The sequence below is a fragment of the Puma concolor genome, unplaced genomic scaffold (genome assembly GCF_028749965.1).
Source record: "Puma concolor isolate L17-30 unplaced genomic scaffold, mPumCon1.1.hap2 unalloc_scaffold_27, whole genome shotgun sequence".
Classification (NCBI taxonomy): Eukaryota; Metazoa; Chordata; class Mammalia; order Carnivora; family Felidae; genus Puma; species Puma concolor.
Genome location: NW_028240233.1, coordinates 441,009 through 464,574, shown reverse-complemented (window position 1 = coordinate 464,574; position 23,566 = coordinate 441,009). Strand labels below are relative to the sequence as shown.

The 23,566-nt window shown below is 35.7% G+C and overlaps 2 protein-coding genes across 23 annotated transcripts in view; one reads left to right on the top strand and one right to left on the bottom strand.

Annotated features, from left to right (window-relative positions):
• LOC147571450 (pleckstrin homology domain-containing family M member 1-like) overlaps nucleotides 1-23,566 on the top strand; it is a 191,938-nt gene that overhangs the window by 63,515 nt on the left and 104,857 nt on the right. For 17 of the 22 annotated variants that reach the window (XM_086696388.1, XM_086696389.1, XM_086696372.1 and 14 more), the window contains one exon: nucleotides 3,867-3,953. In XM_086696388.1, the coding sequence (XP_086552514.1) occupies nucleotides 3,867-3,896 (30 nt within the window). In that variant the 3' untranslated portion in view covers nucleotides 3,897-3,953. Of the gene's footprint in view, nucleotides 1-3,866; nucleotides 3,954-5,898; nucleotides 6,061-23,566 lie in introns of those variants that run through there. The other 5 variants (XM_086696373.1, XM_086696383.1, XM_086696371.1 and 2 more) reach the window with 5 other exon arrangements.
• Nucleotides 7,192-23,566, bottom strand: part of LOC147571454 (EF-hand calcium-binding domain-containing protein 13-like) — a 30,244-nt gene continuing 13,869 nt past the window's right edge. The window contains exons 4-17 of the mRNA XM_086696417.1: nucleotides 18,891-18,944; nucleotides 17,374-17,478; nucleotides 16,627-16,680; nucleotides 15,757-15,861; nucleotides 15,103-15,156; nucleotides 14,335-14,439; nucleotides 13,709-13,762; nucleotides 13,259-13,363; nucleotides 11,768-11,821; nucleotides 11,083-11,187; nucleotides 10,216-10,269; nucleotides 8,997-9,098; nucleotides 8,263-8,316; nucleotides 7,192-7,358 (exon numbers count right to left, since the gene is read on the bottom strand). Coding sequence (XP_086552543.1) covers nucleotides 7,192-7,358; nucleotides 8,263-8,316; nucleotides 8,997-9,098; nucleotides 10,216-10,269; nucleotides 11,083-11,187; nucleotides 11,768-11,821; nucleotides 13,259-13,363; nucleotides 13,709-13,762; nucleotides 14,335-14,439; nucleotides 15,103-15,156; nucleotides 15,757-15,861; nucleotides 16,627-16,680; nucleotides 17,374-17,478; nucleotides 18,891-18,944 — 1,172 coding nt within the window. The remainder of the gene's footprint in view (nucleotides 7,359-8,262; nucleotides 8,317-8,996; nucleotides 9,099-10,215; nucleotides 10,270-11,082; nucleotides 11,188-11,767; nucleotides 11,822-13,258; nucleotides 13,364-13,708; nucleotides 13,763-14,334; nucleotides 14,440-15,102; nucleotides 15,157-15,756; nucleotides 15,862-16,626; nucleotides 16,681-17,373; nucleotides 17,479-18,890; nucleotides 18,945-23,566) is intronic.

Sequence of the window (23,566 nt, the reverse complement as noted above, 5' to 3'; positions counted from 1 at the left end):
CCAAAAACTTTAAATGATACTTCAGACACTGGTAGTTTTAAATGGCTAAGTTACTAAAATAACAAAGAGATCTCATTCTTCCCTGTTCATTCTAAAAATTTATTTCTAAAATTTTGGGACTTTTATTTAAAAATTAAGAATTCCGCGGGGCGCCTGGGTGGCGCAGTCGGTTAAGCGTCCGACTTCAGCCAGGTCACGATCTCGCGGTCCGTGAGTTCGAGCCCCGCGTCAGGCTCTGGGCTGATGGCTCGGAGCCTGGAGCCTCTTTCCGATTCTGTGTCTCCCTCTCTCTCTGCCCCTCCCCCGTTCATGCTCTGTCTCTCTCTGTCCCAAAAATAAATGTTAAAAAAAAAAAAAACCCACAATGCAGTAGAGAACTTTTCATCTAAGATAAAGTAAGGATTACTACCAGCAAAAACATAGATGTGGTACAAGAAGCAAAATAAGGTGTTATATCCTAGTGATATAAATTTAATGCTTAAGGATATTTCATATGCCTCATCTTTGTGCTTCTTACTCACTTTTATTATACTTCACATCCTTCAGCAACCTGCTTTGAAACACCTTTCCGTGGGCTGTAAGAAAAAGTACAATTCAGATCTCCAGAAAACCAAAACATTACAAATTATATGATTGTAGAAAGATACATTTCAATGATTTGCTTTAAAAATGCATTTATTTTATAGTTATACGACGTGGACATTTAAAAATATAAATGTTTGTGGTGCCTGACTGGCTCAGTCGGTAAGGATCTGACTCTTGATTTGGGCTCAGGTCATGATCTCTGTCATGAGACTGAACCCCATGTCAGGCTCTGTGCTGAGTGTGGAGCCTGCTTGAGATTCTCTCGCTCTCTCTCTCTCTCTACCCCTGCCCTGCTCATGTGCTCTAGATAGATAGATAGATAGATAGATAGATAGATAGATAGATAGAGATAGATAGATGTTTTCCACAGTGACAAACTTACCCATTCTTTGGAATTACAGACATTTATTAAACTCTCCCATGGTGCCATTCTAAAAAATACATTAAAATATTTCTTCCTTTTTATTCTACTGATGTCCTCTTTCTCCTTCATTATGTTTCCTTGCTCTTATTGCAAAACTAATACCAATCTGAGAGGATAGTATTAGTCACTCAGATTACTATATGGCAATGTAGTGATGAATTTCAGATTGTGTTCCACGAGGTAATGAAAGAATTTCTTTTCAAGTCAGAAGTGCCTTTCTCTATTAATTTATGGCATTTTAAGACAAAACTGTACTACTAAAAGATTAAGAATGGCTCGCACTGACCCATAAAGTCAGGTTCCCTGGAAGGCATGGTGGCATTTATGTGGCATTCACTTACCATCAAGGAGCAGTGTTTTCCTCAGTTGCTTGGCCTCCTTGTCTGTAAGCTCAATCCCCATGTCTTTTAGAGTATTTTGTAGGTCCCTGGAATCAACCTTTTCTCCTTTGAAAAGACAGAATAGTTACAGGTTAAACTATTAACGGACAATCTGATTATTTAACATGATCTAAACATTTACTTTTGCTGCTCTAGTCCTTACTCTGATACCAGAATGAAAAGGAAAGATGGAGTGAAAGATTTTCTAATAAAAAGAGTCAAATGCTAAATAAAAAATAGAATTTGTCCCTCGATATTAGCAAATGGGATGTATCCCTAACACTGGGAATGATATCACATAGTACAGAAGCAAATCTGGTCATATAATTATCCAGAAATAAGGTCAAGAGACGGTTAGTATGATACAAGACACAATTAACAAAGTGTGACATATTTTACTTTACTTTGTTAAAACTATGTAATTAGCTGTTGGTAATGGACTTTTATTTCTACAGCTCCACCCTGCTTTTGCTGTGATCATCTAGGTTTGGGTGTATAAATAAGAGCCAGGCACTTTTACTGAAAAAAAGCATCAAAGAATATATGACTTACAATGAAGAAATAGTCCTTTTGTTTTACTTATAAACCCAGATAATGTTAGATTAAGATGTTGATCAGTAGATGCACATATTTATCAAAATGAATACTGAAAGTATGTGAATCTGTAAAGCAGTAGTAGAATTTTGAGAAAATGCTATTAAAATTTTTAGTGTAAACCACAATTTGTTGCAAATCATTTATAACAAATTCTTGCCTGTAAAAGCTTTCACTTCATCCTTCAAAGTTTTCAGAGCAACTGTATTATCAACTGTAACAGAAAAAACACATAACTTGAAGCTCATAAAATGATATAAAATAGCATAAGAACGCTCTCCTCCCCTTCAGATTATAACAGCATTTTGTTACTGGGCATTTTGTTATGCACTTTAAATAGCCATTCAGCAATTCAAGCTGATTCAAAGAATATGCTTGAATATAGAACAGAAGAAAAGATTTAAAATATTAAAAATATACTTATTTAAAAAATGTAAATTTGACTTTCTATTTCATAAAATATCAACTCTTGAATTTGATAACAAAAAGATGAGATTCAAAAGCGGCCATTTTGGAAAGGCAAACTTTGTTGTCCTCAGAACTTCGCAGACTCTTCTAGTGGCCATGCCACCTGTGTCCAAATACTACATTCTCAACTTCTTTGTCAGTGTTCTTGTCCCATCTACAATCTGGACCTCTTCTGCGTAAAAAGTTCCCTCGTTCCATTCCTTTCATTGCTAACGGTACATAACACCTAAAGCTCAAAATCCAATGGTATCTCACGTGCTCACCACTGACTGGCAGGTTTTCTTTCAGATCTTCAAGTTCCTGGTCTGTGAGCTTGATTCCCATGTCACCTAGAACGGTTTCCAGGTTTTTGATGTCAACTTTCCCTTAATCAGAAAGAGAAAGGCTCGTGAGGGAAATTTAGTGACTCTAAAAAAGTTATTTTTAGATTATTTTTTTAAGAGAGTAAGGGTCTTCTTACCAAGACTTGAAGCTAAAATTTTATTACCAAAACACGAATACCACAAAGCCCAACTCTGGGCAAATATTTATAATACGGAGTACAGTAACAGAATCAACATGGCATTTAAGGTTAATGGTAAAATATAGTCAGTGTTCCAATGGGAATTTAGGTTTATAGTGACTTTGTGCTCACCTGTAATAGCTTTCATTCCTTCCATCACGTCATGCAGATCAACATTCCCGTTTGCTACAGAAGTCCAAAAGAGACATGTAATCAATGACATGAGCTCAGAAAAAGATACACTTTGTTTTTAGAGTATAATAAAGTCCAGCTAAATTTGTCTCACAACATAATTTTAATTGATACCCCTTTAAATCGAAGATCAAGATAAATAGATCCTGAATGCTACCTTTGGTACTCACCATCAACTTGTAGGTCTCCTGACAATCCAGCAAATTCCTCGTCTGTGAGCCCCATTCCCATATTTCCCAAACTAGTATGGAGGTAATTCTTTTTAATCTTCCCATCTTAGGAAAGAGACAGTAAAGCAACACTTGAAAAAAAAAAGTTGTATAATAGTAAAATTTAAAAATGTTTTTTAGGAAAACTATTATTAACTTCAATGACCACATATTATTAAAACAAAAGAAACAAAAGATAAAATATATTTCATGCCTCTGTTATTATTACACTTTGACAAGGCTGAAATCCCAAATAGGCTTTTCCACTTAAAGACTCAAATAGAAAGTCAATGGAGTCAGAACCGCATTTCCTTTAGTCTATTCTTGTGGACAAGCCTACAAAGTAAGACAAGGTTAAGGTGCTGGAACAAACAGAACTGCAGACCACTAACTTAATTACTCTGCATAAAAAGTAGGGTTCTTTTTTGTTTACTGGCTTGACTTATTAGTGATTATTGTAGCTGACCATTGCTTTTCAATAACAACCAGGGTTTTTTGTTTGTTTTTGCCAGGGTTGGTTTTTCTTCTTGAGAAAAAGTTGAAAAAAATCTAAGAAGACAGTGGACTTCCTGCCAAGAGAAAGTGTATATTAACAGCAGGTAAGATGTAGTTACGCTGGGAGAATTATAAATAAAAGCTTATATAGGGCCAAGATTCATGCTTGGATGGTGTACCTGGAGACCTAGATAACATGCCTTATAATTTCGTTTTTTACTTACTTTTGAGAGACTTCATAGCCTTCAGTAGTCTATTACGATATAACTTTCCATTGGCTGTAAGAAAAGTCATAATTCATGTAATGGTAGAATGAATACGAGTTTCACAAAAATAGCATGAACTGAATAATTTCAGAAGCAGAAAATGCAGTCTTGTATCAACATACAAAAATCAACTGTATTGCTATAGAGTTGCAACAAGCAAATGAAAAGAAAACTTAAGAAAGCAATTTCATTTACAAGAGCATGAAAAGCATAAAATGCCTAAGAATAATTTTAACAAAAGAAGTACAAAACTTATACTCTGGAGACTCTAAACCACTATAGAAAGAAATTAAAGAAGACCTAAATAAATGAAAAGACATCCTATGTTTATGGATTGGAAGACTTAATACTGTGAATGTAACAATATTCCCTAAACTGATCCACGGAGTCAATACATTCTTATAAAAAATTCCAGCTGGTTTGTTTGCAGAAACTGATGAGCTGGTCCTAATATTCATATGATAAAGCTCAGGCTCCAAAAAGCAAAAGTAATCTTAAAAAGGAAAAAGAAGTAGGGGACTCACACTTTTGAGTTTAAAAACTACAAAGTGACAGTAATCAAGACAGGGAGGTACTGGCATAAAACTAGATATATACATTAATGGAATAGAATTTACAATCCAGAAATAAACCTTCCAATGTTTGGTCAGCTGATTTTTGACAAAGGTACTTGCACATTCAATGAAGAAAGAACAGTCTTTTTAATAAATGGTGCTGGGACAACTGGACAGTCACATGCAAAGAGAATATTCTTTTGGATCCCTAGCTCACATTTTATACAAAAAGTAACTCAAAATGGATCAAAGACCTAATTGTAAGTGTTAAAACTATAAAAATGTTGAAAGAAAACATGACTGTAAATTTTCTTAACCTTAGATTAGACATTTTTTTAATATATGACACCCAAACACAAGCAACAAAAGAAAAAGTTATACCCTGGACATCATCAAAGTTAAAAATCTTTTGTGCATCAAGGAACACTGTCAAGAAAGTAAAAAGATAATTCACAGGACAGGAGAAAACTTTTGCAATCATGTATCTGATAAGGAACTTCTATCTAGAAAATATAAGGGACTTGTATCTAGAATGTATAAAGAACTTCTACGATTCAATAAGAAGAAGATAACCAAATTTAAAAACGGATGAGGGTTATGAGTGGATTTTTCTCCAAAGGAGGTATACGTTTAGCCAATATTCACATGAAAAGATGCTTAACATCATTAGCAATCAGGGTAATGCAAGTCGAAACCAGAATAAGATACCACCTCATACCCACTAGGATATTATCAAAGGACAGAAGTAACAAGTGTTGACCAGGATGCGGAGGAACTGGGACTCTGATACACCGCTGGTGGAAATGGAAAGTAATGCAGCCTCTTTGGAAAACAGCCTGCACTTCCTCAAAAGGTGAAACACAGAATTACCATATGACCCAACAATTTCTCTCTTAGGTATATACCCAAGACAAATGAAAATATATATCCATGTAAAAACTTGTACATGAACGTTCATAGGAGAATTATTCATAATAGCTAAAATGTGGAAACAATCCAAATGCGCATCAACCAACGAATGGATAAATAAAATGTGTTATATCCATAGAATAGCCTATTATTCAGCAGCGAAAAGAAACAAAGTACAGTTGACTTTAGAAAAACAGAGGTTTGAACTGTGCAGGTCCATTTATACGTGGGTTTTGTTTTTTTTTTTTATAGTATAGCACTGTAAATGTATTTTCTCTTCCTTATGATTTTCTTAAATTATTTTTTTAATGTTGATTTAGTTTTGAGAGAGAGCTGTCAGCACAGATCCTGATGCAGGGCTCGAACCCACAAACCGTGAGATCATGACCTGAGCTCAAGTCAGACGCTTAACTGACTGAGCCACCCAGGTGCCCCACCTTATGATTTTCTTATTAGCATCTTATTTTCTCTGGCTTACCTATTGTAAAGAATAGGGTATATAATACATATAACAACAAAATGTACGTTAATTGACTTTACGTTACCAGTTAGGCTTCTGGTCATCAGTAAGCAATTAGTAGTTAAGTTTTTGGAGAGTCAAAAGTTATACACAGATTTTCGACTACACAGGGAGTCAGTGCTCTTAACCCGTGTTGTTCAAGCGTCAACTGTATTAATACATAACAGGACAGAGATAAACCTGGAAAACATTATGTTAAGTGAAACTAGTCACTACGGACCACGTATTATATGATTCTATTTATGTGGAATATCCAGAATAGGGAAACTGATGGAGACAGAAAATAGATTAGTGGTTGCCCAGGGCTGAGGGAGATGGAGAAATTGGGAGGTGACTGTTAATAGGTATGGAATATCTTTCTGGGATAATAAAAATGTTCTAAAATTGATTGTTGTGATGAATGTGGTGAATACATTAGAATTCACTTAATTGTATGCTATATTGGGTTACTTGTACAATATGTGGATGATAATTCGGTAGTACCATTATAAATATTTCACTTATGGGGTGCCTGGATGACTCAGGTGGCTAAGCGTCTGACTTCGGCTCAGGTGGTGATCTCGCAGTTTGTGAGTTTGAGCCTCGCGTCAGGCTCTGTGCTGACAACTCAGAGTCTGGAGCCTGCTTCGGATTCTGTGTCTCCCTCTCTCTCTCTGCCCCTCCCCTGCTCGTGCTCTATCACTCTCTGTCTCTCAAAAATAAATAAACATTAAAAAATTTTTAAAAAATGTTTCACCTAAAATTTTCATCTTTATATAACAGTGAAATTAAGGAAGAGAAGGCTTTTTCAATATGATAAGCTGGTCCCCTTGAGTGGGCCTACTGTACTGTACAAATATCTCTTTGCTTTCTTTTTAATTCTGACTTTTATTTTTAATTTCTTCCATTGCTCGCTTATCTCTCTCTTTTTCCTTCTTATGGTATAAGCCCTGAAGGGAGACAGTAGACATTTGTTGGCTCTGATGGCAACTTACATCTGAGGAGTTGCTTGGCTTCTAAAATAAACTCTAAACGACACTTACTGTTTTAAAATGTAGCTTACATTTTAGTTTTTTTAAAATGTTCCATCATGTTTGAGAAGAAGTGAAAATTTTCATGCAGATCTGCAAAAATCTAATTTCCTTGGAAGCTCCCACAGACACTTGTATGACTCACCATCAATTGGCAGTATTTTCAGCAGCTTCTCTAGTTCCTCATCTGTGAGCTCAATTCCGAGATTTCCCAGAACATTTTTTAGCTCACTAGATTCAGTCTTCTCACCTTTGAAAATAAGAAATTTGGTATACATCTTCATTTCAGATAGCAGTAATAATTTCTTTTTTTTTTTTAAGTTTTTAAATGTTTTATCACTTATTTTTGAGAGAGAGAGCGAGTGGGCGAGGGGCAGAGAGAGGGAGACACAGAATCTGAAGCAGGCTCCAGGCCCTGAGCTGTCAGCACAGAGCCTGATGCAGGGCTTGAACTCACAAGCTGCGAGATCATGACCTGAGCCGAAGTCGGACGATTAACCGACTGAGCCACCCAGGCACCTCCAGATAATAGTAATTATTTCTAATGAAAAAAGTTATTTTAGGATAATTAATACCATCTCCTTGTTTTCAGACTGAAAACTACAGTAATAAAAACAAACAAACATTTTCAACTACAGAATCAATGTAGATGATAGGTCAAATTTATTTTCTTAATGTGAACAAGAGAGTCTTCTAAAATCAGGACAGACTACTTTCAGAATGAAATTTGATCTATTAGTTAGAAAAATAGATGCTTATATGAATTTTTCTTTGAAAAAGTATTTTAATTTAAAAAATAAGAATTATATGATAAATACAATAAATTCATTACTTCCATCAATTTTAGGCTTCACTCTCTAATTTGCTGTGCCATTCTATACTGTGGTTATTAAACACTGGTGAAGTGAATTACATTATTGGCATAAACAACAGAGATTGTAGAATTTGAAAGCAAGAAATAGTATGGTAATTTCATTGCAAAATCAGATAATTTTATATCAATACATGTAACACTAGAAGCAAATATTTCATTAATAAATATAGAGAAATGTCAGAATTTACAAGTCAGTGATGAAGTACCAGGAAATATTAGCAAAAACCAAAATTTAATGTAGATAATTGGAATCCTAATTTTATAGTAACTTTTCAGTCACCTGTAAAATCTGTGATGTTTTCCATCAGTGTTTCTAGAGGAATTTTCTCATCAACTATAAGAGAAGATAAAATCGCAGTATATTATAGATCCCATATATTATGGATCTCATATATCATATAGACTTCAAATATTACATTCTAGATATAATACAAAAGTTTGTGGGAAAACATGGGAAGAACTATAACAGTTGCACTTAACTATGTGTCAGGCCCCATCATAATTGCTAATATTTACTTAAACAAATATTTTTGAACACACTTTTTAGATTATTATTCTAGTCCACTTTTATTCTAAGACAAGCATGAATAACAAGAAAATTCTAAACATGAAAACCACGCAATCGCAATGGTGCAGTTTGGCCTATAATATCTCAAATTTATTTGTGTTAGTAAGGGGAGGTTACTTAGAAGTGAATGTGTCTAAAGAATCTGCATTCTTGTATTCAAAACTGGAAAGACTCAACTACTAAACATGATACTTACAGAGAACATAAAAGTCATACATATCACACATATAGAAAACTGGTTTAATTTTGACTTTGTTAACTGGATACTCATAAACTCAAATGACATTCTCTGTGTTTTAGTCATTGATATGGTGTCTCACACTGCTCTTGGGCCTTCCCTTCTCCCTATGAAAAAGGGCATTTCCCCGCCCCCCCCCCCCCCCCAAGTTTCTTGTAACTAACCTCTCTCCGGGGTTAACTAGTATATATGATAATATGCTTATCACCAACATGTATGTTTTCAGCCAGATCTTTAAGTTCCGTATCTGCAAGCTTTATCCCCAGGTTGTTCAGAACAGTGCCCAGGTTGTTCATATTGACCTTCCCACCTAAGAAAAGTGACGGTCCATAAGGAATATTAAATGACTTCAAAAGAGAATTTCTTACACTTTTTTGATACACATATCCCATTGTGAATTTCTTAAGCAGTAGATCATTATTCACAAAATTTGCTTCGGACCAAACAGAAAATGTTTGCTCTAAAGTGAAAAAAATAAATTAATGTTCAACAATTTTAGCACAGAGACAAAATATTCTAAGCAGTCAATTACAAATTTAGAACTATGGCTACTTCCCTTGAGACTTGTCTTGGGGACCAGCCTACAGAAACACAAGGTTTTAAATGGCATTTAATACTGAAATTAGTTTGAGAATAAGGTACAGAAATATGGGCTCAGAGTACAGAAAAGTCTCTCAAGAAATGGATGAAAAAGGGAAGAAAGAGATTGAGTTGTGGCCAAAAAGGGGTGTGGAGAGTTCTAGTTTGCTTATTTTATAGGATGGTGTATGTGGAACATGTGAATGGGCTGAAGAGGTTGAAAATGGCCAGTGGGGCAAGGTCTTAAAAGATACGGGAGACAGTGGAGTCAAGGGCATCCTGGTAAGCTTTGAGGAGGAAGAGGGACTTCTCACTCATCCTTTATACTAACATGGGTGTGCTTAAAGATACCTGAATAGGGAGGGATTGAAGATGTAAAGCTGAGGGCTATCACTCTTGCCAGCCTCGATTTTCTTAATGAATTAAAAAAAAAAAATCTGGTTGAAAAAATGGTGTTCAGTGAATGCTTAGGGAATTCTGGTACTGGAGGCAAACATTATTTAGTTCTAAACAATAGTAGGTTGACTTTTGATGAATGAACTGCCAATTTAGTTTTTTCTATTTATTACGTTCTCTGGATCACTGCTAATCATTTATATTTTTTCCCATGTAAACATGAAATTTGATATTTCTCTTCCTGAAAATTTCGAAAATGACAAGAAAGTGTGGTGCTTTACTTCCAAGACAGAACATCAGATTCAACTGCTAAAATAAAGATTGAGGTCCAAAAAAGCATACATTTGCAATCAGTACATATGACAGATGGCAGCATTCAAATTCACATCTTGGAAACAGTATAAAATGAAGATCTCATATTCATTTGTATTCTTATTATGTTTCTCACTCACCTTTAAGGGACTTTACACCATCTGGCAACCTGTTCTTAAAGACCTTGTTTTCATCTATAAAAAAGAACACAATTAAGGTCATAGAGAAATGATGTGGCTATTCACTAAAACTTTAGTAAAACTGAGATTTTCATGATTTGCCCTAGAAACTTCCCTCATTAAAATAAAGTTTGAGAGAAAATTAGGGAAAGTTTATAATATGGCAAGTCTATCTAAAATTTAGCATAGAAGGCACTCTATAACATACACAGCTTTTTTGGAAAATATCACCTCTGACCTTTTATCCCCTTCTAGTCTAACACCACTTCTTTCCCTTGGTTGCTTCCCACAATTGCCTATACGTATCTAAAAAGGTAAGGGTAGCCTCAGAAATGTAGTCCCCTTGATGGCATGAGTCAGCATCATGGGGATGATTATTCCAAAACAGAGAGTTAAACTGCATAGATGGAAATTTCCCTCTAGAATGAGTGAACATTTAAATTATTTTGTTTGGTATTTGTTTGTTTATTTACTGTTGCATCTTAGCAAATGGGGATAGTTTGAGTTTCTAAAAAAAAAAAAGCTTAAGAGGAGACAAAACAAACACGGGGTAAAAAAGCCAGGCAAAACAAGAAACAGACTCCTAACTATAGGGAACAAACTGATGGTCACCAGAGGGGAAGATGGCGAGGGAAGGGTGACACAGGTGATGGGGATGAAGGAGGGCACTTGTGATGAGCACAGGGTGATGTGTGGATGTGTTGAATCACCAAATTGTACACCCGAAACTAGTATTACACTGTATGTTAACTAACTGGAATTTAAATTAAAAAATCTTTAAAAGCTTCAAAGAAGACTTTAAGGTCACATCAGTATATAAATGCCTACCGTTGAAAGGCAGATTTTTCAGCAGCTTCAAACGTTCCTTATCTGTGAACTCTATTCCCATGTTTTTCAGAATAGCTTTCACATCTTTGACATCAACCTCCCTTCCTTAAAAAAATAGACATCATTACATATATACGAATTTAAAGGATCATCTAATGACTCCAAACAGGGAAAATTAATCTATGGCTATGTAGATTAAATCGGTACAGAATAAAGAGCATAGGCCAATGAGACCTCTCCAGATATACTGACGATGACTTTCACAGAAAAAGAATTTGATCTCTAAGTGCTAATAAAAGAAGTCACAGTCACAATGACAATGGCAAGGCAACTCTGAACCCTGTGAGATTTACATTATGTATCTGCTATTCAATTGGAATATTATAAATTACTTATTCAAATAAATGTATAAAATAAGGTAAGATCTGTTAGTCTCATTTTTTGTCAGTTATCTGTAGTCTTTATCAAAATTTTACTTCATATATTATTTCACTAGTACAGAGTTTGGCCATTCTAAAAAAGAGAAGAGCAAAATATACAAATAAAAAATATACCAGAAAACAAATGAGTTGCTAGTAATTTAATGAACAAATAAATGCCATAACTAATATGGCAATTGAGCAATAATGATGCAATATAATTACTATAAATACTAAATGTTTTCGATTCATAATTTCTCTCTTACCTGTAGTAGCTTTTACTCCATCCATCACCTCTTTCAGACCAACCATTCCATTAGCTACAAGAAAAGGCACAATGAAAATAATGTCAGAAGCCCAGAAGACAAATTTAAGGCATATATTTTAAGGAAACAATTCCATTAAAAATTCCTTACATCTTCATTTTACCTGAGACCATTTAGAAAATGCCTGGATCTCAGGGAGTTAAGATGATCTCCATTAATACAAAGGTCTCTTGTATACTAGAAACTGGGTCAGGAAAAGTGTGCTCTTCCTAGTATTTTGGATGCCATTATAAGCCATAGCTGAAGATACTATTGGAGTTGGCCAGGTATTCTGGTAACTTTACTTCATGTACCAACAAACAGCTGAGGAAGGGACCACTAATCCAGCTTGGTATGTTCTAAGATTGCTTCCTGCAGGAGATGTGTGTGAACTACATTAATGTATCAGAGCAGTTGATATGAAATATGGAAGGATGGAAGAGACTTCACATGGAGGAGAAGTTGAGAAAAATGTCCAGGGACATCATGCTATGCATGTGAAACTACAAGCAGCTCAACATGGCTTGAACAGTTAGAAAAATGAGAGAAGATATGTCCACACAGGCAGATGGAGCTTGAAGGTCTCATGCACTATGATAAAAATCTTTGAACACATTTTCGAGTGAAGATTTCATTAGACAGAAGGATAGATAGAAGAATGGCTTGACTTCTCTATAAATAGATTTTCATATCCCTATTATTTTGCTTTCTTATTATTTAGGCTATTAGAGTCCTGACAGCACCCTCTGCAGTTTTTGGTATATTTACGGAAAGATGATGCTGTTTTAGGTTAATTGTAATGAAGATCCAAGATTTATTCTGACTTTAAAATTGGGCTCTCCTCCAAGTGTCCATCAATAGATGAATGGATAAAGACGTAGCACATATGTGTGTGTGTGTGTGCATGTGTGCATGTGCGCGCGCGCGTGCGTGTGCGTGTGTGTGATGGAGTATTATTCAGCCTTAAAAAAGAATGGAATCTTGCCATTTGCAACAACATGGATGGAGCTAAAGAGTATAATGCTAAGAGAAATGTTAAAGACAAATACTATACTATTTCACTCATATGTGAAATTTAAGAAACAAAATGAGTAAACAAAGAAAAAAAAAAAAGAAGAGAGAGACAAACCAAGAAGTAGACTCTTAACTATAGAGAACAAACTGGTAGTTACCAGAGGGGAGGTGGGTGGGGGAATGGGTGAAACAGGTGATGGGGACTAAAGAGTATACTTATCACATATATATAGAATTGTTGATATATTGTATACCTGAAATAATATAATTTTCTATGTTAACTATATTGGAATTAAAATTAAAGACTTAAGTAAAAAAAATAAAATTGGGCTCTCCTCCAAACTTTCTAACATGTATCTGTCAATTAAATCTATTTTCAAACCTATCAGATATAAAGGAAAAATTAAAAAATGGCCTGAGGACATCTGTAGTGTTCACCATCAACTTGTAGATTTTTGGACAGCTTTGCAAGTTCCTCTTCCGTGAGCTCAAGTCCCAATTTTTTAAGGGTGTTGTCCAGGTTATTTACATGAACCTTTCCCCCTTAGGAAAGACAGAAGGTAGGAACATGAAAAAAAAAGTGTATTATGCCAAAATTCTGCATGCATATCAACTTTCTATTTATTTACTTATTATGTTTGTTTGTTTAAGGTGAAGTGATTTTTTCGTGCATGGAGAAGGGGTGTACAGAGTTGAAAAAAAATGCAAGTTCCATATGGAACTTCCTACAAGATAAAATATACGCTGTTATCAGTTAAAATGTGGGTAGACTGCAAGAATCATAAATAAGGAATGATACCAAAGTGAGGAGCCAGAATTCATAATTGGAATAAAAGTGTCAAGTTGGGGAATGTCAGACAGTATGACTTTTAATTGGGTCTTACTCACCATTGAGAGATTTCACACCCTTTAGCAACCTGTTGTGATATACCTTTCCAGCAGCTGTAAGAAAAGCCATAATTCATGCAATGGGGAAATTAACATGAAATCACAAAAATGGTGTGAAATAAATAATAATTTAAATAAATAATTTCAAAAATAACATTTTAAGAAGAGTTGTCTCTAATTTTTAGTTTATTTCATCTAATATAATGAAGTTTGGAAACAAAAACCTCTCTCCTTGTGACAAACTTCTTTATTCCAGTACCTGAGGAAGTCTCCTTGCTCAAACATGAGTATAGCTTCCCTGTGCTTTTAAATTTCTGCTTCCCATCTTTATTTTTTTGTCATGGATCTCCAATCTTTCTTTTTTTTTCTCTTCTCATGATATGAACAAATTAGTAGCTTGATAGGTAACAATATGTTTAGCTGTTAATGTCAACTCTTGTCTAAAGGGTTATTTAACTTCCAATATAAATTCTAAGCGACAGTAACAGGTTTCTATATACTTAAAACTCAATTTAATATTTTTTCTTTTATACTTTTGGAGAAAAATAAATAGAAACAAAGTTGGAAATATTTACACAGACCTAAAGACCAACAAAAGACCTCCATGACACCTCTATCAATCTCACCGTCAATTGGCAGTGTTTTCAGTAGCTTCTCTTTTTCCTGATCTGTGAGCTCAATCCCCAGGCTTCCCAGGAAAATTTTCAGGTCATTAGAATCGACCTTCTCATCTTTTAAGAGAGGGAACAATAGACATATAAGCTTTTGGAACTCTGGTATTCTATCAAGTTGTAAAATATGTTCTATGAAGTTTAATGATATCCTAATATCAAGATGAGGTGTTAGGCGAAGATGTTCTCAATTGCAGAACCGTTGAGCATATCTTATGGTAATAAAGCATATCTTTAGGAGCATATCTTATGGTATCTTATGGTAATAAAATACCACATTTATTATAAATTAAAGACCTTTTTTCCTAAAGCTGGAAAAAAACAACTTTCAGAATAAAATCTGATGAGTGAATTAAGATAACGCAGATTCGTATATAAATTATTCTTCAAAAACATTTGCTTTGGTAAGAATTATTGATGATATCAGGAATACATTATCTTGATCATTTCTAAGCTTCACCATGCCATTTTATATACATTTCTAGATATTTTTCATTTAAACATTTGTGACCCAAAGCATGTTACTTGCACAAGTAACAGAAAACTTAGGATTTAAAATTGACATATAGTCTTGTATCCTAGTGTAGAAACTTTCCTAATGTCAATCCAGGATTCATATATTTAAAAATAAAACATCAGAATTTATAAGATACCAGAAATACCACTGAAAAAAAACTATTATAAAGGACCGAAACCCTAGATTTACATCAACTTCTCATTTACCTGTAAAAGTTTGCAGTTCCTTCATCGGTGTTTTAGGAGAAGTCCTCCTATCAACTGCAAAAGAAAATTAAAGTCATAATGAGATATAAAAGACTCATGAAATATCGTGAAAAACAATGTGGGAATAAATATAATAAATCCTAACTTACTATGTGCCAGGCATTATCTTAAGTACTTTATATATGCTTACTTAAGAACTATTTACTGAAGAATATCTTTCTAGGCTATTAATTTATTCAGTTTTCATTGTCTTCATTAATACTAGAAAGAAAAGCCTAAACATAAAAACATGCCATTTCAAAAATATTAATTTTACTTATAGTTCTCTACCATTTCAAAGCTATACGCATTAGTAATGGGAAGAAATTCAGAAGTACCGTCATCTAAGTGGCCTGCATGTTTCTTTTTAAAATGTGGAAGACTGTCCTCTAGTGACCATAATATGGGTAAAGAACATAAAAGACATTCATACAAAGGGCAATGTTTTCACGGTGACTTGGTAGCTGGCTGCTTATATGCTGTTTACATGCTTTGCCCGTACTTATAGCTTCCTACTATCAGTGTAGATTACCATTCCTAAGGGCCCTTTCCCTCGCAACCTTTATTGTCCAAGCTCTCCCAACATGGAACTATGGTATCTGGAAACTTGCTCACCATCACCAGGGAGATTTTGAGTCAGAGCCTCAAGTTCCTTATCTGAGAGCTTGATTCCCATATTATCCAGTATTGCGTTCAAGTCGTTGACATTGACTTTCCCATCTAAGGAAAGAGAGTCCATGAAGAAAATTATGTAACTTCAAAAAAGAGGTTCATAAAGCTTTTAGAGACACATGCCCTGTTGTGAATTGCATGAGCTATATGCTAGTGTTCACAAAGATTACATATCATTTCGGGAGGGGGGGGGGGGGTCATATATTCTCTAAAGCCTATTCACAGACCCCCCTTAGTAGTAAGGTTAATAATCCTTGTTCTAAAATGTGAAAAAAAAAAACACACCAATTTTAGAACAAGAGACTAAGGACCTTATTATGCCTATAGAGAAAGTCAACTATGACATTAGAACGAAGGTCACTTCTCGTGAGATTTGTCTTGGGGATCAGACTATAAAATACAAAGTTTTAAATACCATTGAATAAATGCTAAGTGAATTCTAGTTCTGGAGGCAAACATTTTTTACTTCTAAACAGTAAGTTTTGATGACTGAATTCCCAGTTTAGTATTTATCTGCAGCTGATTAAATTCCCTGAATCAGTGCTAATCTTGTCTGTCACAGTTTGCTATGCAAACTTGAAATCTGGTATTTTTTCTCTTGAAAAGTTTGGAAGAATCTTGAGAAAGTAGAAGGCTTTCTTCCTAGATATAAAGTAAAAGATCAGCAGCTAACGTGAAGCTTGATCTTCAGTGGGAGCATAAATTTGCAGTCAGTATATATGATCAGTATAGCAGCAACCACTAACACCTTGGAAACAGTATAAAAGCAAGGATCCCATATTGGTCTGCACTCTCATTATGCTCCTCACGTACCTTTTAGAGACATCACAACTTCTAGCAACCTGTTTTGAAAGATCTTGTCATCATCTATAAGAAAAGGCAGAATTTAAGTCACAGAGAAATGTGGAAAATCACAGAGAAATTAGGAAAAATGACTTTTCAAGAGTTTTCTCTTATTTTAATAAAATTTGAGAGAAAATCGGGTGAAATTTAGCACATCATGCACACCTCTGTTCTTCTTCCCAATCCTGCCTTTATTCACTTCCAATTATTAATCCTTTCTTCTTTCACAAATCCCAGTTTAACCTTTGTTTTTTCCTTGTTTGTTTTTCACTATTGATAAAAAGACCCATCGTAATGGAAATGCTGCTTCCTAATCTAAAAGTAAAACCACTTAGGGATTCATTTCAGGTATAAGTGGACATTCTAAAAAAAATTTTTTTTGAAATGGATTTTCTATTTTCTAGAACTTAGGAAATGGAGATAATTTTAGAGCTTCTCGCAGACACAGAAATCTAAAACTTCTTTTTGGGGACAGCTGGGTGGTGCAGTTAATTAAGCATCCAACTCTTGGTTTTGGCTCAGGTCATATCTCACGGGTTGTGAGATCGAGCTCTGAGTCCGGCTCTGTGCTGACAGTGCGGAGCCTGCTCGGGAATCTTTCGCTCTCCCTCTCTCTCTGCTCCTCCCTAACTCACACATGTTCTCACCCTCTCAATATGAATAAATAAACTTAAAAAAAAACCTCTCTTTGAATACATCAATATTTAAAATGCTTACCCTTAAAAGGAAGAGTTTTCACCAGCTCCAAGCATTCTTTACCTTTGAGCTCGATCCCCATGTTTCCCAGAACAGCTTTAACGCTATTGACATCAACATTTTCTCCTTAATAAAAAGATTAAAACAATGACATACATGGAATTTAAGTACAATCAAATTATTGCAAATAATTAAACTAAATTAGGATGCTAAAACAATAGGATTATGAGCTGGGGAAAGTAATGATCACTGAGCTCTGCCCAAATACATGGAGATAATGTCATTTATGGAAACATAATTGCCTTTTTAAAAATAAGTTTATTTATTTTTGAGACAGAGAGAGACAGAGCATGAATGGGGGAGGGGCAGAGAGAGAGGGAGACACAGAATCAGAAGCAGGCTCCAGGCTCTGAGCCATCAGCCCAGAGCCCGACGCAGGGCTCCAACTCACGGACCGTGAGATCGTGACCTGAGCTGAAGTCAGACGCTTAACCGATTGAGCCACCCAGGTGCCCCAGCTTTCTAAAGGCTAATAAGAGATGGCACTGTCACTCTTAAATACTGAGAACAATACTGAGGGGTGATCGGGGGTAGGGGAGAGGGGAAAGTGGGTGATGGGCATCGAGGAGGGCACCTGTTGGGATGAGCACTGGGTGTTGTATGGAAACCAATTTGACAATAAATTATACTTAATAAAAAAACAAGAGAGAGAGAGATGGCACTCTCAACGGTGGTCATGAGAATGTATCCACAGGAGTTCCAACTATGGAGAACATAATTAACCAAGGGCCCCACCTTCTGCTTTGAAAGTAACCTGTGTTTTTTTGCACTAATGCCATATGTATCATTGGCACTGGCCAATCACAAGTGCAGCCAAGATACTAGGGGAGCCCTGTTCCTGGAAGATACAGGATGGTGATTCTAACCAGAGGATTCTTGAAAGCACTTTTGCCAGGCCCTCCTCAGACTGCATGACAATCTAGGATGCTTCCGCCCAAACATTTCTTCCTCTTTCCTTCACCTGGTGACAGATTTGCCCTGCAGTCTGACAGCCTCCCAGCCTTTCAGGCATCCTCCTTATTTTCTCTTACGCAGGCATTTCCCCTAATAATGTCCTGGCATGTTTAACCCTGCCCCGGCTTTTGCTTCTTGGGAGGCTTGGACTAACATACTCAAAATGACAATGACACAAAGTGGGTATTATAGATCTCTTTTGTCAATTTTCAAGCTGCAGATGGCTTATCTTCATAATTCTATTGACATGAAGAATGTATCACCTCTCCTTTAAGTAATTACCAGGGACTTTTCCAAAGATCCATTTCACCTTTTATTGTACATTTTGGCTGTCTTAAAATAAGGAAAATGAAGTGTATTCGTGAAGAATACATCAGAAAATTCTCCAATTTCTGGGCTACTGGTTATGAAAACCTTAAACAAATAGGAGGTAAAAATGATAGAATTAGCCTAGCAATTAAGGCATGAAGAAAAACAGTTCTGTAAAAATTAGGATCCTATGTTTACATTAACTTCTCAATCACCTGTGACAGCTTTCACGCCATCCGTCACTTTATTCAGATCAACTTTTCCATTAGCTATGAAGAGAAGGGACAATTGAGACATGTAATCAATGTCATGAGCTCCAAAAAACATATACAAAGGACATACGTTGATGGAAAATTCCAGATAAATTCCATTAATATCATAATTTTATACACACTTATATTAAATCTCTGAATTTCAAGGATTTAAGCTGATCTATTTTTCCAGTGTTTCTGGATCATTGGTATTTATCAGCTCTCTGGTAGCACTTCAGGTACTGCTGTGAGCCATGAGTGCCATAGCTCATATAGGAACCACTAATTCAAACTAGAGTGTTAAATGAATACATCATAGAGTATGTAGTGCCTGGCAAGTTAAAATATCAGATTTTAACTAAAGGAAAGGGGAATGCATAGAAAGAGTCTTCTACATGGAAGAGAGGCTGAGAAATATAAAGTAAAACCACACCTGGGTACAACATATACAACATATACATATGCAGTGCATGGAGAACTATAGTCGGTTCAGCACTGCAGAAGAATAAAGTATGGATTTGGGAAAGGAAAGTTCATACAAGAGAGGAAGGTTGGACTCAGATTATTAAGGGATTTGTAAGTAATTTTAAGAAGCTTAGCCTTTATCTACTAGGTTATATAGAATCATTGAGTGGTTGGTTATAAGTTCAAGAATGATATGGACCAATTTGCATTTTATTTTAATTTTCTTTAACTTTAAATTATAATTAATTTTATTATTACAAAATTACATTTATATTGAAATATATAGAGAGTGATGTCATCAAGATGGTGACATAAGTTTTTCCTGACTTCAGTCCCCCTCACAAAAAGACCATCTTGCAAGTATCCACAGACAAGACACCATTGTGAAAATCCCAGGGTATGGTTGTGAGGCTGTGAATCTCCCTGAAACCACAGAGACTGAGAAGGACCACATTAGAAGGGTAAGACAATCAGCTATGCTCTGACTGCACTGCCCTCTCCCAGGCTAGTATAGTGCTGCACTGAGAGGGCTTCCCAGAGCTATGGTTTCTCTGGTGGGAAAAAGAGAGCCCAAGGTAGACATCCAGCTCCTCCAGAGTTGTGGGTTGCTTCCTGGAAGGCCCACCTGGGTCCTGTCCCATAGGTATTGGGGGGGAGGTATCCGTGGGTCTTAACCATTTGAGATCAGAATGAGATGGAGAAGGGAAACATGGCTTACGTTAACCAGCACTTGGATCTTGGCAGATTGTTTCTCCTAGCAGCAGTGCCTGAGTAGATATCTGACACAGTGGTTTTGCCCATCTGCAGAGCCAAAATGGTGGTCCCTCTGGCCAGGGAACCATTCTGCTTGAGTTGGGTCCCCAGCCAATAAGCCTTTCTGGCCTGGGAACCTCTTCGATCACCCCATCCAGATGAGGAAGCAAATTCATGGCTCCTGCCTATTGCTGAGTATAGATAGTCCTCTGTCCTGCCTGACCAGAAAACCTATTGAGACCATCCCAGAGACTGTGTAGATTACCCTACAGCCCCTCTTACAGCAGCGCCTGAGTGAAGAGCCCACTCATTGGCTCTGTCTCTCTGCAGAACTGAGCTAGTGGCACTATCTGGCCAGGGATACTGATGGATACTCCTGCCCGACTCAGGTACCCAGCCAATAAGCCTTATCAGCAAAGGAGCCTATGATATAGAGACTGGGCTGGGAAGGAAATTCAAAGCCCTGACCAGGGATGAATATAGCTTCCAGCCTTATCTGACCAAGAAGCCTAACCAGAACACCTGGGAAGTTGCATAGTCCATCCTACAGATCTGGTTATAATGGTGCCTGAGCAGAGACCCCAAAATTGACAACCTAGAAGAAACGGATAAGTTATTCCTAGAAACATACAACCTACTGAGATTGAATCATGAAGAAACAGAAAATCTGAAGAGACCAAAAACAAGTAAGGATATTGAGTCAATAATCAAAATCTTCTTCCCCAAAAGTCCAGGACAAATGGTTTTATTGCTGAATTTTTACCATTTAATGAAGAGTTAACACCAATCCTTCTCAAATTCTTCCCAAAAAATTTAAGAGGAGGGAACACTGCCAAACTCATTTACAAGGTAGCATTTACCCTGATACCAAAGCCAGACAAAGATACTACAAAAAAATTAAAACTATAGGCCAATGTCCCTGACGAATATAAATGCAAAAATTCTCAACAAAATTCTAGCAAACCAATTCAATAGCACATTAAAAGGATCATATAGCATGATTAAGTGGGATTCATCCCTAGGATGCAAAGATATTTCACCATGTGCAAATCCATAAATGTGACATACTGCATTAATAGAATGAAAGATAAAAATCACATGATCATCTCAATTGATGCAGAAAAAGCATACGACAAAATTCAACATCCATTCATGATAAAAGCTGTCACTAAATTAGGTATAGAAGGAAAGAATCTCAACATAATAAAGGCCATGTATGACAATACTCAATACTTAACATCATATTCTAACAGTGAAAGGTTGAAAGCTTTTCCTCTATAATCAGAAATAAGACAAGTGCTCACTCTTACCACTCCTATTCAGTATAGTACTAGAAGTGTTAGCTAGAACAATTAGGCAAGAAAAGAAATAAAAGTCACCAGAATCAAGAAAGAAAGAAAGAAAGAAAGAAAGAAAGAAAGAAAGAAAGAAAGAAAGAAAGAAGTAAAAGTGTGTCTATTTGCAGATGACATTATTTTAAGTATAGAAAATCCTAAAGACTCAACCAAAAAAAAATAATAACTTGTTAAATTTAATGAATGAATTCAGTAAAGATGCAGGATACAAAATCAACATACAAAAATCAATGGTGTTTCTATATACTAACAATGAATTATCAGAAAAAGAAATGAAGAAAATAATCTCACTTACAACAGCATCACAAACTATAAAGTACTTAGGAGTAAATTTGGAAGAGACACAAATAGAAAGATATCCTGTGTTCATAGATTAGAAGAATTATTAACCTTAAAATGTCCACACTAAGGCAATGCCATCTATAGATTCAGTGTAATTCTTAAGATTCCAATGGCATTTTTTACACATACATAAAACATAATCCTAAAATTCATTTGGAACCACAAAAGCTAAACCAATCCTCAAAAGAAGGGTAAAGCTGGAGGATCACAATTTTTTACTTCAAACTGTATTATAAAGCTATAGTAATCAAAACAGTATGGCACTGGCATAAAAACACACACTTGGACCAATGAAAGAGAATCAAGGGCTTAGATACAAACTCATACATATATGGCCAACTTCTATTTGACACAGAAGCCAACAATATTCAAGCAAGCCTAGAATACTCAATGGAGAAAAGAGTGTCTTCATTAAATGGTGTTAGGAAAATTGGATATTTACATGACAAAGAGTGAGATTAGACCCCTGTCTTATACTGTTCACAAAAATCAACTCAAAATGAATTAAAGAATTAAATGTAAGGCCTGAAAGCGTACATAAAACTCCCAAGGGAAACGGAGAAAAAAGCTCTTTGATGTTGCTCTTGGCAATGATTTTTTGGATGTGACTCCTACAAAGCACAAGCAACAATATAAAAAATAAATAAGTAGGGCTACATCAAACTGAAAAGCTTCTCTGCATGGCAAAATAACCATAAGAGACCCTTAAATACAGAGAACAAACTGAGGTTGATGAGGTTTGGAGGGGAGGTAAATGGGTGACAGGCACTAAGGAGGGCACTTTTCAGGATGAGCACTGGGTGTCATATGTAAGAGATGAATCTCTGGGTTCTACTCTTGAAGCTAAGACTACACTGTATGTTCACTAACTTGAGAATAATAATAATAAAAAAAGAATCAACAACAAAATGAAAAGACAGCCTATGTAATGGAAGAAAATATTTACAAACCATGTATCTTATAAGAGGTTAATATCCAAACTATATAAGGAACTCATATACCTCAATAACAAAGAAACCAAATAACACAATTTAAAAATGGGTGAAATATCTGAAAAGACATTTTTCCAAGGAAGATATTCAAAGGGCCAACGGGTCCATTAAAAGGTGGCTCATCCTCGCTAATCATCAGGGAAATGTAAATCAAAACCACAATGACGTATCACCTCACACCTGTTAGAATGGCTATCATCAAAAAGACAAGAGATAGAAAGTACTGGTAAGGATGTGGGAGAAAGGGAAGCCTCGTGCACTGCTGGTGAAAGTGTAAATTGGTGCAGCCAACGTGAAGAGTATGAAGGTTCCTCAAAAAATTAAAAATGGAACTACATATGATCCAGAAATTATGATTTGGGTATATATCCAAAGTAAACAAAATCACTGTCTTGAAGAGATAACTACATCTTCACATCCATTATAGCATAATTTATAATAGCAAAGACATGGAAGAAACCTAAGCATCCATTGATGGAGGGACACATAAAGAAAATGTGGGGTATATATACAATGGGATATGAGGGTATATATGAGTTTTGGAAGCGTGTGGGTGTTTAGGAATTTGTCCATTTCTTCTAGGTTGTCCAGTTTGTTGGCATATAATTTTTCATAGTATTCCCTGATAATTGCTTGTATCTCTGAGGGATTGGTTGTAATAATTCCATTTTCATTCATGATTTTATCTATTTGGGTCATCTCCCTTTTCTTTTTGAGAAGCCTGGCTAGAGGT